This window comes from Eptatretus burgeri, chromosome 1, assembly GCF_056783735.1.
Source record: "Eptatretus burgeri isolate ZD-2024b chromosome 1, Ebu_testis_v1, whole genome shotgun sequence".
NCBI classification, from domain to species: Eukaryota; Metazoa; Chordata; class Myxini; order Myxiniformes; family Myxinidae; genus Eptatretus; species Eptatretus burgeri.
In genome coordinates, this window is record NC_140961.1 from 22,659,367 (window position 1) to 22,674,529 (window position 15,163).

At 42.5% G+C, this 15,163-nt stretch overlaps 1 protein-coding gene across 3 annotated transcripts in view; it reads right to left on the reverse strand.

Annotated features, from left to right (window-relative positions):
- Window positions 1-15,163, reverse strand: part of OGA (O-GlcNAcase) — a 59,416-nt gene that overhangs the window by 3,145 nt on the left and 41,108 nt on the right. For 2 of the 3 annotated variants that reach the window (XM_085874919.1, XM_085874937.1), the window contains exons 11-18: window positions 12,987-13,391; window positions 12,550-12,724; window positions 4,943-4,999; window positions 4,101-4,186; window positions 3,090-3,194; window positions 2,881-2,972; window positions 962-1,154; window positions 710-869 (exon numbers count right to left, since the gene is read on the reverse strand). In XM_085874919.1, coding sequence (XP_085731045.1) covers window positions 710-869; window positions 962-1,154; window positions 2,881-2,972; window positions 3,090-3,194; window positions 4,101-4,186; window positions 4,943-4,999; window positions 12,550-12,724; window positions 12,987-13,391 — 1,273 coding nt within the window. The remainder of the gene's footprint in view (window positions 1-709; window positions 870-961; window positions 1,155-2,880; window positions 2,973-3,089; window positions 3,195-4,100; window positions 4,187-4,942; window positions 5,000-12,549; window positions 12,725-12,986; window positions 13,392-15,163) is intronic. The other variant, XM_085874926.1, reaches the window with a different exon arrangement.

Here is a 15,163-nt window from a genome sequence, read left to right on the forward strand (position 1 = left end):
CACTTTCCCTTTCTTTGACTTGCTGTGTTTCATTCCACTTGCTGCAGCTTGTTCACCCACATGTCCTTTTTCCCCTCACCCCCAGTTCTCGCTCCCTTTCCCACTTCTACTCGACTGTTGGTATTTCTCCTTTTCGATTTTGCAACCTTCCATTCTGTTCTCGCTCTCCCATGAGCCTCAACCGTGTATACAAAAACAAAAAGCCCCCAAGCACCCAAACATGCAAATTATTATTCAGCATGCACACGTTTCATTGCTGAAAACTCTTGATTCTTCCACCGACCCCATTTTGCTCATTGCTGCCACTATACCAATTTAGCCTCATCTCGAGTTTTGTTTTTCTTCCACAGTGTTAACAATTGTACAGGGAACATGATCAATCAATTTGCTTTGTTCGCAAAACGTTCATGTACAAGCGACTTATTTACACAACTAAAACGAGATTGGTAGGAAGGACTTTCTGGTTCATCACTCATTTGCAAATAGCAAACGGTCAGTCACCTGACATCTACAACATGGTCGGGGGAAAAAATAGTGATATTGTGGAGTTGCGCAAATACTTTCATTTCGTTTTGTCAAATTTGAGTTTCTAATGTTAAGACACAGTTACTTCAAGGTCCTGTGTTCAAGGCCTGCGTTATGGAGACACAGCAGTCCCTGTCAGCACCAAAGCCAAACCCCACCATTATCCTTCTGCTTTCTCACGTACCATTGGCCTTGAGTGAGGAAAGCAAGCAACCCAACATGCTCTTTGCCACGCTGGGATCGTTCACGCGGCTGTGGATGTCCAGGCGTACGAGCGAGGGAAAATGGCTGGTTAGCGCAGCTGGCAGCACCGGTGGCTCGGAGTGAAAGTTCAGCATCAGCTCCTACAGGAATCAAATAAATTTGCAACAATCAGAGGACGATAAAACGAGGGAGATCCATGGAATTACCTGCTTGCATAGTCCCCTCGCCTCACCAAGGATAGCGACAGCTTTTCAGCGGTATCCGGACGCCGGTACTTGTCCTGCATAGTCGGTAGCCACGAGGAAGCAAAGCGGCAGTTGAACTCCATTGCATGGACTGCACCCAAAGCATATCCACAGATTCCGTATTCATCCTCCAGCACAAAGCAATAATCTGGACTCAGCGTAATTAGTCCACCAACCATCCTAACAAAAACAAAACATGTGGCCGTCACCATAGTATCCCAGTCCAGTAATCAAAGTGCTGCACGTACAACATCACATCCCAGTTGTGATGTACAATGTCACATCCCATACAACCGCTTTCAATTTTCATAAACAGCCGAACCAATTTGATTTGTGGTAAACAAATAAGAGGTGGGTTCAATGGCCAGCTACTTTCGGATATGCATCAAAAGATGCTATTGTCATTGAAAATGAAGATCGTAACAATAGTCTAACCAGTACAACAGTCCATGATGATCAAGAACTTATAATGATGAAGAATAACCCATTAATCAATATCTTATGATGACAGTACATGACATCAATCAATATCTTATCCAGAATTTTTCATTTAGAAGCAAAACATCAAAGCATGGTTTTTTGAGTTTTTTTGCATGCAGACTCAGTGCTCGTGGAAGAGCTACAACACTGAACAGATCAGGACATAAGAGAACAAAAGGAACATTAGAGAAAGGAGGGGGGAGGGGGCACCAACAGCGGAGTTGAAAGGGGAGACTTGAACAAAGAATGAGTGTGTGGAGGAATGGGGGCCAGGAAAGGACGCATTGGGTGGACAAAATGGGGGTTATAACAAGGGTAGAAAAGATCGTGGTTTTGGATCGGGGACAATCTGAGATGGTGGTGAGCAGCTGTCTTGAAGACCTGGACGGAAGAATAGGATTGAAGAGAATCTGGAAGTTGGTTCCAATGGCAGGAAAAAAAAAAAAAGAGGAACAAATGAGTGGATGTGAGCAGTGATCCTGGATTGAGGTAGTTTCACCAGAAGGGGTTTTTTTGGTGGACCATGTGTGCCCTGGAGAAACCTGAGATGGAGAAAGAATGGAAGGAGCAGAGGGTGCAAGACAAGAAAGGAGGCAGAAGACAGAGACCACCGACCTGTCTGTGATGGGAAAGTGACAGACCCATCGACTTGGTTTCATCGCCAGTGATTCCAATGATCTTGAAGGCCTTGGTTTCCACGGCATCAAGCTGAGCAAGATGTGAGGCAGGGGAGCCAGTCCAGAGGGGAGAGCAGTACTCCATCAAGCTGTGGATGAAGGCCTTGTAGGTGTCCAGGAGAGTTCAAGTGTGCCAAGGAAGGACTTTGTATGATGGAGGATGCCAACTTTGAAATATGGTTTGTCCAATGAAGATTATGGCTAACAGTGAGACTCAGGAGTTTGAATGACTGAATTTCCTCAAGAGGATTGTTAAGAAAGTAGATGGTGAAGGTTTGCCAGACAGTCGTTTCAGAGAGAGATAATGTGTGAGATTTGTCAGGATTGAAAGACATATTCAAAGTGTTCGACCATCTTGTGATTTTGTGAAGATCTGAAGAGAGGGAAGAGATCCTGCCTGGCTGAAGGATGTCATGACAGACGGTGGAATCATCAGAAAATAAAGAGGATTCCCCAGAGAGATCATTTTGCCCACCTGTCTGGAAGTTTATGCAAAGACCTGGCAGCACATGGACCTGCAATATCTCTGAACAAAGTAACTGTGGATGAAGAATCAAACTATTTCTCCTCCTCCTCCTTCCCTTCCACAAACCACAATAAAAAATGTAAAGTCATGAAGCCAGTGAAAGGCGAGAGAAGCAATGGGTACATTTAGCCAAACTTCGTAAACTATCTTGCTTCATTTTCACCAAATTCTACACAATTATTTATTTAGTCCATGGTACAGGAATGAATTCTTATTAACTAACCAGTCTCCGATGAGGTCTGGTTTTTCGGGGACCAAAGGAGAGGCATCCATCCCGTCCGCATATGTCTCCCGGCACACACGATAGACCCCGCTCTGTTACACAAGAATCATAGAGAAATTGCTTCCTACTTTATCAAAAAAACGCAATACTGTAGTTTATATTGACTTACGGCAGGACACGATGCACGAGCAGAAAAACCAAGTACAAACCTCATCGGTGTTGAGGTACGGTCGGATTGTGTAGACTTTGGCGCTTGGAGGGAGTGGCGGTGGCTGAAAGAAGAGATCGTTTGCTCCATCTATAGGGAGCATTCGCTGTAGTACGATTGTCAAATTGGGGTAAAGGAAGGTGAGAAAGCAGGGTAAACGTGATAAGGCAAGGGTTCCACACTGAAGCTGTTCCTGCATGAAATGGGCAAAGCAACAAGAGAAAACGATACCTGTTCTTGGGACAAAACACGTTTTAAAATAAGAGATTCCAGGACCATCAACCACCGACCAATAGTCTGCAAGATTTCTCCCAGTACAACCAGTTGGCTATCTTAACGATCAAATCAGTGCAAAGAGAAAGTTTACCGTGACAAAGGAATTTTCGTTCACCATTACATTTTACTTGTTATAGGTGACAATATTTTGAACACCATACGCAAGTGAAGTATAACTAGCCACCAGCACACCACCACCACCGCTGCACGCCTTGTATGCAATGATGTGCTTCGCTACGCCACAGCCACAAACGTTCCAGGGCCACACCAACAATGCACCACATGCACCGCAAATGCCTGTTGGATAAGGACTCGTGGGAAATCACAAGCACACACAGCACGCGCAAAGACAGCGCAAAAGCCTCGCTGCTGGGGGGCAGCGATGGCTGGTGGGGTGAGGCTGGCGTGGAAACTGCAACCAGCACAGCATCTGCAAATGCAAGATCATGTGACCTTTCCGCCGAGATCCAACTGGCATGCAAGAAGGGTGACGCTTTGGAAGCGGGACCAATTAAGAAGTTTATCTTTGAACGTGTTCTCCGGTAATCACAAGTGTTCTCCAATTGCAATGACAGGGAAAAGGAAAATTGTGAACTATGTGAGGATCACAATTTTCATTCTCTTGCAGACCATGGCCAATGTTGATGGACACAAGGAAGGAAACAAGATATGCTGCTGCAGATGCCAGAAAGGAAAGAAGGTAAACAGATTTTGGTTGCAGGCACCGCATTTGTACCTGAAATTCCCCGGCCAAGCCACCTCTAAACACCCAGGGTTCCTGGTCTCCCGTTAGGAACTGGGACGGGTCCTTTTCCCGACAGCCTGCACAGGTCGGGGATGCGGAACAGGTGTTAATCGCAGCAATGACTCCTCCTCCCGGTGGAAGAAAATGGAAAACGAACGAAAGAAATGAAAATGTAGGAAAAGCATTATGTCACACCAAAAAGCATCCACAGAAATCAGGAAACAAAAAGTTACATAGCTGCGCTGCATCCAAGTTGCACTGCGCTGCACATTGCATCATCAACTCGCAAAGACACGGCAAACAAACTCAATTCTTTCCACCTTTCCCATCCTCCGCTCCACCCCTCTGTTTATACAAGACGACAATTCACAAGTCCCATGTCGGTCGATATTTTTATTGCCAACAAACTTGGGGCCTGCAAGCCTGGCAAAATAATGAGGGTGCAGGAGGCAGGGAAAGGTAGATCTGTGACTGAAGGGGCAGAGGCAAGGTTGAGCCTGTAGGTAGGGAGGCCAGCCAGCACTGTGCAGGTCAAGGCGGCCTGCTCCAAAACATGCAGGCCGGTCTATATGGTACACAAATTGTTAATATCCTGCAGCTCCTGGAACCACAACATTCATTTGCATTCGATGACTCTCACGAGCATTCACATTCACGCAAACACGCACAGCAAGATGCACAGCTTACTACGGTGCATTCCGAGCAGGCACAAAGAGCAAGCAACCGGAGGCAGATAGAGCAGGCAGCAAGAATAGGGCACGAGCATGGGGTTCAGCTGCTAGGGGCTGCAAGAACGTTCACAGTGGGTTAAAGAAACAGGAAAAGCTTCGTACATGGGGCGGAGTCGGATCCTGCGTCACTGCAATAGACCTCGCTCTGGACCCGGCCGTCTGCTCGTCGAGGGAGAAATGGAAAGAGAAAGAAAGAAGACAAGAAGAAGAGAGTAATCAGGGTAAGGGTTAAGAGCGAGCGTGGCAGTGTGGAGTCAGAGTGCTGGACACAGCTTGTGAGGCAAGCTTGAAGAACATGACACCTTTTGAGGTACATTACTTTTATTTAGCTTTTTTCTTTGCAAGATCGAGTCTCAAAGTTCACCCAAACGTTGTGTATCCATTGAATGCTCAATACAACGCCCGAAAGATCAGATTGTCAGTGCTTCCCATGGCGGTTAGCATACCTCAATCAATGTTGTGTCAATTTCATCCATTTTTATTTGAACAGCTTCAATGCTCGATATGAAGAGGCAGAGGTGGTTCATTATTTTCCTGCCTCTCCTCGGTCTCGCACTCTCTCCTCAGCCCTCAGACCCTCCACAACTAGCCTACTCCTGATGAAACTCTCAAAATCCAGGTTTTCCTCACACACCTCCATTCTCTTGGTTGTCTTTTATTATGTTTGTGGAACCGCCTTCCCGACTATTCTATTCCAAACTTCCCTCAGGTTTCAAAGCAAGTGGTGCACTGCCATCTCATGTCCTCCCTCATTCTTGCACACAATGTTTATTACCCCCCCCCCCCACCACCCAATTAACCCTAACTAGCTCAACCTGCTTAATTGCAAGTTGCAGTATTTCCTCCTCCCTCTCATTTGTTCATGCCATTGTTCATTGTGTCCAATTGTTGCCCTTTTACTGGCTCACACCCTCCCTGTTATCTGAGATCACAAAACGATCAGCAAAGGTAAGCCTCCCTCAGTGCTTGCGACACAATTATGGCTATATGTTTTTCAGACCACCATATGACCTTGACCTTCAACATTTAGGGATAGAGTGGAAATAAAGAAAATGTGTCCCCATTTACAATCTATTCATAAAACTCAACATCATGAAAAAAAAAATCAGAGGAAAATTATTCAAATTATGATGAAAAAGGTATTTTTGTTAATAAGGTCACAATTCGAAAAGGTAGGTCAAGCACCATTTGATCTTGACCTTTAATCCAGAGGGGTATGTTGTAAATGAAGTGTAAATGCACCTTGCTCTAGGTCTAGGCTATTGAGTGAGGACAATTTCGTTCTGATCAGACAAACCTGGATCGAGTTTTGGTGAAAAATGTGAAAATGTCTAGTATTGGATCATGACCTTAAAAATTAGGTTGTCAAAAACTGTCAACCCCACATACTTTGTATTCACATTATTGGTGCAAAATTTAATTCCAAAAGTCTGAGCTGGCTCCGAGATACAGCTTGGACATCGGAAGAAAAACCAGAGAGTTGGTGTCAAAGCCACCCAATGCTTGCCTGTTTATACATTTATCGTTTTTAAAAGACTAGTCTAATAATATTTTTTATAAAGCATTGCAGTGAAGTCTGATCCAAATAATTTTAAAGCAATAAATGTATTTGTATATTTTAATCAGTAAAAAATAGTGGTAGATAAAAACATTGGAAAGGAAATAACTTGCACCAAAAACTTTAACATTTTCACACTCATGCTGACGCTCACGCCGGGGGTATCGCTATAGCTCTCTGTTCTTTGAACAGGAGAGCTAAAAAGGAGAAAAACCCCAAAAGGTGGTTTATGGGGTACCATTAAAACTGGAGGCACCAATTGTAGAAATAAACCTGACAACAGCAATAAGCCTCCCACTATCCTATAGTTATATGGCACAGGTCCTGCCCTCTGTGGCTTAATAATAAATGTTATATGGCACAGGTCCTGCCCTCTGTGACTGTACCATGCCGAGTGCAGTTGCTTCAACATGGGTTTACCAGCCATCCTGTTGCCCTTTATTAGCTAAAAAGGAACCTTGTATGGTATTTTTAAATGTCCAAAAACGATTTGAAAATGGTACCGAGGTAACACAACCGGAGAATCTTTCTACCCTATAAAACAATGTGTGTTTGTGTATTTTTGCGATGTCTGTCCGCCTTCAAAAGGACGTTTTAAGAAGGGGTTCAAAGGCCAATCTTTTAACATGACTGTGTTCACTGCAGTCTATTTTTGGGGATTTAAAAAAAAAAAACTCGAAAAAGATTTTCCATTCAAGAGTAATTACATCTCTTATTTTGGAATTGTAGAAGGTGACTTGCAACTGGGTCTCAATGGCGGTGTACAGAAGCGTTATTAAATTAAAAAAAAATACAAGGTATAGAGAGGTGAAGTTCGCTGCACGTGATGAACAATGCACGCAGAGTAAACCGAGTGTTCATTTATGCCTGTAGGATGTCTAAAATAAAGAAGATCGAAGCACACTTGGCCCAGGCTTCAAACTTTGGCATGCTCACGCAAATGCACCGTAAAGTAAACTGTTCCAACCTGTCATTTTTGATGGCCTTCATACTCCTTATTAACATAAAACTGCACCCTTCTTGAGAGGATGATTGATGTAACAACCTCAAAACATGAACAAATTTACAAAAGCAGAGATAGTGAGAGGAAGTATTTTGGTCAAGCAATTAAAAAAAAAAAAATAAACCAATGTCACCCGCAGGGTGACCCGTATCTTGTCAAAAGGTGACCACGTGTGACTTCTTTAAGGTCACACTGAGGTGAACAGAGCTGCTATCCACCAGGAGCGACTCCTTGAGGAATATCTGCCTACGAGAGATTCCGATGAGAATCGTTCTACAGAGTAACCATGAAAAATATGCTTTTGCCTCATAACGTCACCAAATGACGTCATAATGTCTCAAGCTTGACATATCTTGAAAGCACTCAGAGGTGTTCAATTTGAGGTACTACACGATATGGAACCTAAAACTTGAAAATTTGACCTTGGGGTCAAATATGTTTGACCTTAGGCACTAACCATGAAGGTCAAGGCCAATCGCCACCAAAAATTAATCAGCTGAGCGCCAGACCATGAACTATATTCCCATGAACTTTGAAGACTATCCGATCTAAATTACTCAAAAAATAAGGGTTTCGTCGACTCCCCTGATTTGCAACAAAGTGACCTTGACCTTTGACCTTGACCTTCAAAATTTTGTGCACTGAAAGGGACCTCTATAGGCCTCTGATATGTGAAGTTACAAAAGTTTCCATTGATAACTGTGCTCTGCAGAATTTTTTATACGTGATTACAGACAAACAAAAATAAAAAAAATAAAAAACATACAAGCTGACTAACATATATTGCAAAAACTTCATTTTGGCAAGATAAAAATTGAAAATTAATGCAACAGCTGTGAATATAAAATATTGAGACAAAAGTCCTTCAAGTTTCACAAGACAACATACAATAGTGTACTACGTTGCACAGTCCAATGTTTCCTCTCTTTTTGAAATGGTGATGTAAACGTTCGTGGAGGAGCTCGTACACAAGTCATTGGCAGAACAAGGGTATTGGGAGAAAACGATGTGCCGTATTTTTCAGCATACTAGTCGATACTTGTTTTTCCCTGGAAGTCCGAACCTCGACATGTACTCAGAATTGATTTATCTATGGTTTAAGACATTGGCGACAACGATCCTGCAGCTTGTTTTAAATACTATACCTCTGTATGTTAACAAACATGTTGAAAAACTATTTACTACATTCCCAATTTATCCAAAAGGTCTTCCCACAAAGTAATTCAAATAATATGCACAAATCAGCTCATTCGTCTTCATCACCCTGGAAGTACCTTCGCTAGCGTGCGTTGCGCGTGTCAGGGAGGAATTAACACATAGATTGTTCTGAAGTTTTGATAACTACCATAGTTGATTTTGCTTTGTCTTGGACTCCAAATCGAGTTATCTATGATTGTAGGAAAGAAAAAATGGGAAAATTAGCCAATTCGACGTATACTCCACATTGACTTACAGGCCAAAAAATACAGTAATATACATGACTGTACAAGGACATCAGCAGACGATGAAATGATCACATTAGAAGAGATTCGAGCCTGTGATCCCAGAATAAAGGGCCGTGGGTTCAGGTGGGAATGGAAACCAGGCCAAATTGGCATAAAATAATGTTTGGATGCCGTTGGGGGAATGGCTGTTGGACTGCAACCGTTGCGAGTCGGAAACCGATTAGCCTCACCCATTCCCAAAGGGTCGGTCTGCGTCAGTGAGTGTGCGAGTCCACTACTGTAGTTTACTGTGCAGTTAATTGTTCATTCACAAATCTACTGTAATCTATAAACCCGTACGAGGCTCTGCCTTGTGAAACCAATGTGAAAGTAAATAAATTTATAAAAAAACAAAATCAACAAATCAAACAAGGTAGTTCAATGAAATTAATGAAGTAAGCACCTGCTTCATGAATCAAAATGGAAATCGACAATCTGGGAGGTTCTGTTGTTCAAATCTAACACACAAAATTTGTCATCTGTCTGTCTGTTCCCGTTTTATGCAAAGACCACTGGGCCGACAACCACCACATTTGACACATAGGCCAAGTCCGACCTGGGGATTGTCCTCAGGGTATTTTCATCCACCACCTCAGCCTCCAAAGGCCACTTTCCCCTGTTTAATTTTTATGCAATCTGATTGCCTAACAGCTATCACGTGATACATAAAGGCCAGCACATCCAATTAGCCAAGCTGTGTCTTCCACCAATTGGGTGGACAGCCGGCCTGACTCTACCCACAATTATAACCTAACTAAATACGTTCACCATTTTCGTGCTACGGTAAGCCGAAGCCATCTGCTACAGTAAGTGTTGTACAGTATTTACAATCTCCATGCCTTCCCTATTTTTCCCCTTCATTGTAAAGCAAGCATGAGCCCATATTTGTCTCTGTATGGTGGGTTTCACGGCCCTTGAGAAGGCCCCGAGCATGTATAGGCCTCAGCCTCTTGGCCTTCAGCCCTCAAGCGAGGTTCATGCTTATACACTGCCTGGGTTTTATTATTTTTATTTTTCCAGGAGCGACCGTTCGTTTTCCCTTGACAAATTTCTCTTCCCACCTCGAAACCTCCATGTCTGTTGAGCGCTAGCTCAGCAGCCTCAACTTTGGCGAACTCGTGTGATCACTGATGGTGTGAACAATTGGAGATTTTTTAGTGAAGAGGATATTTGGTGATGGGAACTGTTTATTTTTAAGTCTAGCTTTTTGGTGGAGGGTGATGAGAACACTCATGTCGAAGTTGGACAGAAAGTTGTTAATAGCTAGAAATTGGAACTCCAATCATGCTGCTGAGGAATCTTGATCCACCAATGTTATGGATGCATTCTGTTTAACGAGCCTTGTGGCTCATTGTTAAACAAATTATACATGTGATGGAGGCTACCATAATCACTGGACACTTTAAAAGGAGAGGATGCATTCCTGCCAAGGATTCCAATCATTCCCTCAGATTTGCCCTTTCAATTAAAGTGTATCCAATTACCTATCAAACTCAATTTTGCCAAGTCAATTAACAAGGCATAAGAACAGTCCATGAAGGTGGTTGGCCTAAACTTGGAATCACTGTACTTTTCACATGGCCGGTTATATGTTGGATACTCCAGAGTCAGAAATGAAAATACTTTGCACATTTTTTCACCAAAAGGTGGAACAAAAATTATGGTGTACCTTTATAAGTCAAAAAAAAAATTGTGAAATTAAATTATATGATGATGATTTCCAAAATGTATAGAACCTGCTGCAACGGCGGGTTATTTTGCGACGAGGCTTGTCTTCTCGGCGGTCCCTATTCCCCAACCATCCTTCCTGCTGCCCTTGAGCTGGAGCAGAAGCCAGCATTTTTAGATTTTATGAAACGCGATGAACACTGCTTACAACCTACTATGCTTTGAACAGGGCTCCCGATTGAGACACCTAGCTCTTTGTGATGGGCCTCAAGTCCAATAAATAGAGGTCTCAACAGTGGCAACAGATATCTTGCATGTAAACAGGATTCTTGATTAAACTTTCCATGGTAAAGCCACAGGTTTTCATGAGTTATGAATATTATGGTGTGGTGCAGTTTTACAACAAAAGGTGTCATCAATACTTTACTTTCTAATTATTTCCATTTGTAGAATGGGTATCCCAGCTCGTGTCGAACAAAGCAAATGATATCGGACGATTGAACAAATGAGTATCAAACAAAAATAATGGAACTACAAGGAGAAAGCAGATTCTGACCTTAGGAATGGTACGAGTTTATATATAAAAGTACCAACAACCAAAAAAAAATCTCAGCGAAAAATCCCCAACCCCCTTTAATTTTTTTTTTTAATCCATGTTTCTTTACAAGTTCATCCAATAACTTTTTGATCCTCTTCCCTACCCTCCCCTCTCCCATTTAAGCAGCTGGTGGTGGAGTGAGTCAAGTATGTGCATCGCCCTCATCAGTGGTATGGATTCGATTTTCACAGAAACTCAACAAAAACTTACACACCCAACGACAGAGTGATCACCTGTTCAGGTTTGGTTCTTAACCATGGAACATTCAGGACTTGTTGGGATTTCCCCCCACCCGATGATCTGTCAAAAGTATGGGCTGCCGCCACTACCACCACCAACTCCTCCCCCCCCCCCAGTAAAACATAGAAAATAAGTCATTAAAAATATGGTTAAAATGCAGCAACTACTTCAGCAAGACTTCAATAAACAATTCCCTCACTCTTCCACGAGCCTTAACCTTGCATATAAAACAAGTAAATAAAGAGGCTCTGGATGCGTATGATGATAAAAGATACATTTTAGAAAATGGAATGGACACCCTCCCTGATGGACACTATAACAGCACTCTTTGATGTTGCGACGTCAACCAATATGCCCCTGCCCACATCATTACATCATTATACATACTTGTACCAAGTTTGATTTAAATCCCTTCAGCTATTCTCAAGTATCACATTTTTACCTGCCATGGCCTCTGACTTGACTTTTTGATGCCAAAATCGAATCAGTTCATCTTTGCATCAGAATATATACTTATACCAAGTATGCTCAAAATCCCCGAACTGGTTCACAAGTTAGCACAGTAACAGAATTTTTACCTAACAGGACCTCTGACCTTTGACCTCTTGACCCCATAATCGAATTTAGTTAATCATTGCATCACAATACAAACTTGTACCAAGTTTGGCTGAGATCCCTTCAGCCATTCTTAAGTTACCGCGGTAACAAAAACCTATCATGGACACACGGACGGACAACCCGAAAAAATACCTCCGGCGACTTCGTCAGCGGACACAGAAAATATTTGCTCCAGTTTATTTAATTGGACACTAAACTACCTCATTATCAGAAATCGTTTCAAAGATCATACATCCCTTTTCGAGTTAAAAAAAAAAAAAAACCAACGTGTTTTAAGCAGCGACATGGTGTTCTGAACAACATCACAAATTGATATTTAATAATGAAATATTTGCTCCTTGGCAGGTTATATACTCACACGTCCTCAACAATTCAAGATTTACAGTAAGGTGGTGTCGGTACCTGCCTGGCCAACGAAGGCCAACTGGTTCAGAAAAATGGACCAAGTGAATGGACTTTTTTGGGTTTAGACCCAAACCAAGTTTGGGTGAACTTTTTTTTATAAAAAGGAGTAAATCGTCACCCAACAAACAAACCTACCCAGCCACTTCACAAATGACTTGACCAATGAGATGATGCTCTTTATGTCCCAGATGTATGGGTAGAGATCGTAGAGGATCCGGCGGTTGGCAATGTTGCTGAGACGCGTGAACATCTGAGTGACCCGACAGCTCAGCTGATCGAACAGGGCAGCTCGTGTGCGCCATTCCTCAACCTGCGGGTGAAAAGCAAAATGAGCTCGAAGACCATTTTCGATCCTCACTTCGACAACAACGATCTGTTGATAACAATGTGGACCAAGTGATGTCAAAGTTTAATTGGGTCTGGTAGAATAAACGAGGGACAAACCAAAATATTTTGACATTTATATTGCAATCCAGAGAACTACATTTAAAGCCTTCCTCTCTTTACACGGTGCTTCTTGTTCACCCTTTCTCAAGAGAAGTTAAAGCATCCATCCTTGTACCGAGACCTACCTGTGCTGATATACTTTCATCATCATCCTTCGACACACCCACGCTGCCGCTGTTAACTTTGAGCCAGTGAAAGTTCCTGAGTAGCTGCACAGCCCGTGGCCCATGCTCGTACGGCAGGTAGAACAGATCCGCCAAGAGGCCCAAGTCCTCCATAGTGACTGGCTCGATAACACAGTTTGGGTGCGTTTCCAACCCATCATCCGTCTGCATTGGAGCAAACCCGCTGTGAACTTGTCGTTGATCCAAGGCAATGTCTTTACTGAGCTCCAACCCTGAGCCTTCGCCGTCATCTACATCAACATCGGCATTGTCATTTTCGTCCTTTTCAACATCTGGTTCATTTTCTTTCGGCAGTCTCTCTATGCTGGGATGCAAGAGGTCAACTCTTTCACTTGGGACCCTCGACTGTGTTGGACAAAGATAGGGGACAAAAATGGAATGAGTCATGCAATGAGATAAGAGAAGTTCGACAATATTTTGTTGAATATTTGGGAGGTGGGGGTTAGGGTTACAGGAGGGCCACAAAGACAAACATAAAACAAAGAATGCTAAAATAGATCTTGTTAAAAATTCAAATTGCTCTTTAGCCTCATGATGCTACAAGAACGAACTTGTGACTATACTTTTTAGAATTGTCTTTTTTGTTTTTTCTTTAACCTTTTCTTGCCTCTTTCTTCTTTGCTAAACTATTTGAGATTTCTTTTCTTAATTAAAACTACTAGAGAAGAGATTGATTGAATGACGACCATGGAAAGCATGTAGGTCTTCATACAAGAATGGACATTTTAATATTTGGTGAGAACAGCCTGGGACCCGCAGTTGTCGTGCCAAGATACTTAAGAGAAAGTTCTTTGTGTTTAAGTCTCAGCCTCGGTGTGCCGGAAGGAAAGCTGATGTCATACACAACTGATGAACGATGTGGCATGTAGGTCAGCAGAGTTTGGATTTGGGTAAACGAATGGCCTTACAAATCAATTATTCACCAGGGTAGAGCATCTCAACACCACACAAATTGGCACACACTACAGTGATCAGTTATAGAACGCATGCATGTAAAACTATATGAGGATTGCCAGAATAAAATTCACCACTAATTTGCAAATTTACTTTTTGCATAACGTGCTTTCACCCACTTGGAAAGGAATATTTTGGTAGCACGTAGTACACCTTTCTTGTACACCTCACCGGATTGACAAGGATGCACTTGCTGATAACTGTGGAATACAGTAAACCCTCACTATTCACGGGGCTTACGTAACGCCACGGATAGCAAAACCACAAACTCTAAAACTAAGGGCCTGTGGGGAAAAGGTGGTTAGATGCATGTCTTACATGGACAAGGAAGGGAACATTTCTGGCTACCAAAAATAAACAAATTACTGAATTTAACCTCTTTTTTTCTTCTTCTTTTTTTTAAACAAATCTATTTTGTGAAAACATTTATCCCAACAGATTAAAATGAAAACTTTCAGGTAATGAATGAATTACGAAGTGGAGTGGGTGGCGGTTCCGATGTTAAGTTTTTCTTAACACATTTCTTTAATGCCAATGTTATTTCAATTTCATACAAAAATCCTGAAATTTCCCCCCCCCCGTTTCTTTTTTTTCATTTTTACAATGGGGGCAATTTTTTAAGTCATTGCGCTCATTGGACGTGTTTGTGCAGCTGTTTTTCAGAAATGAACACGTAAACGTGAAAGACAAAGGAATGAATCGAAGATTAAAAAAAAAAAAAAAATCAAAGCAAACCGTTTCGGAGTTAAAGTGAAAACGGAATATTATGGTGGCCTGGCAGAAGCAGCACGGTTCTGCAAATGCAATTGAGACGACTGCTCTGCCAGTCAATGAGTGGGTTTTACAGGAAGTTCACCAATTGTACACTGAACAGAGCAATGGAACCACCTCTGTTTATTTGCGTGGTTCGAGCATCTTTGATGCTTGATGTTGGTGATCCGGCCGCGAGTAGACGAGGACTGCAGATGGTAAATAGTACTACAGAAAATTCCCCGCAGAGAGTGAAAGCCGTGAGTGGGAAGCCCACGAATAGTGAGGGTTTACCGTCGTTATTATGTGGATTGAAGTAATGACCGAGCTAAAGAAAAAGCACAAATTACTCGTGCAATCCGATCTGAGGGTCTCAACAAAAAGGCTGCCTGTCCGGTGAGCCAGCACCAAGT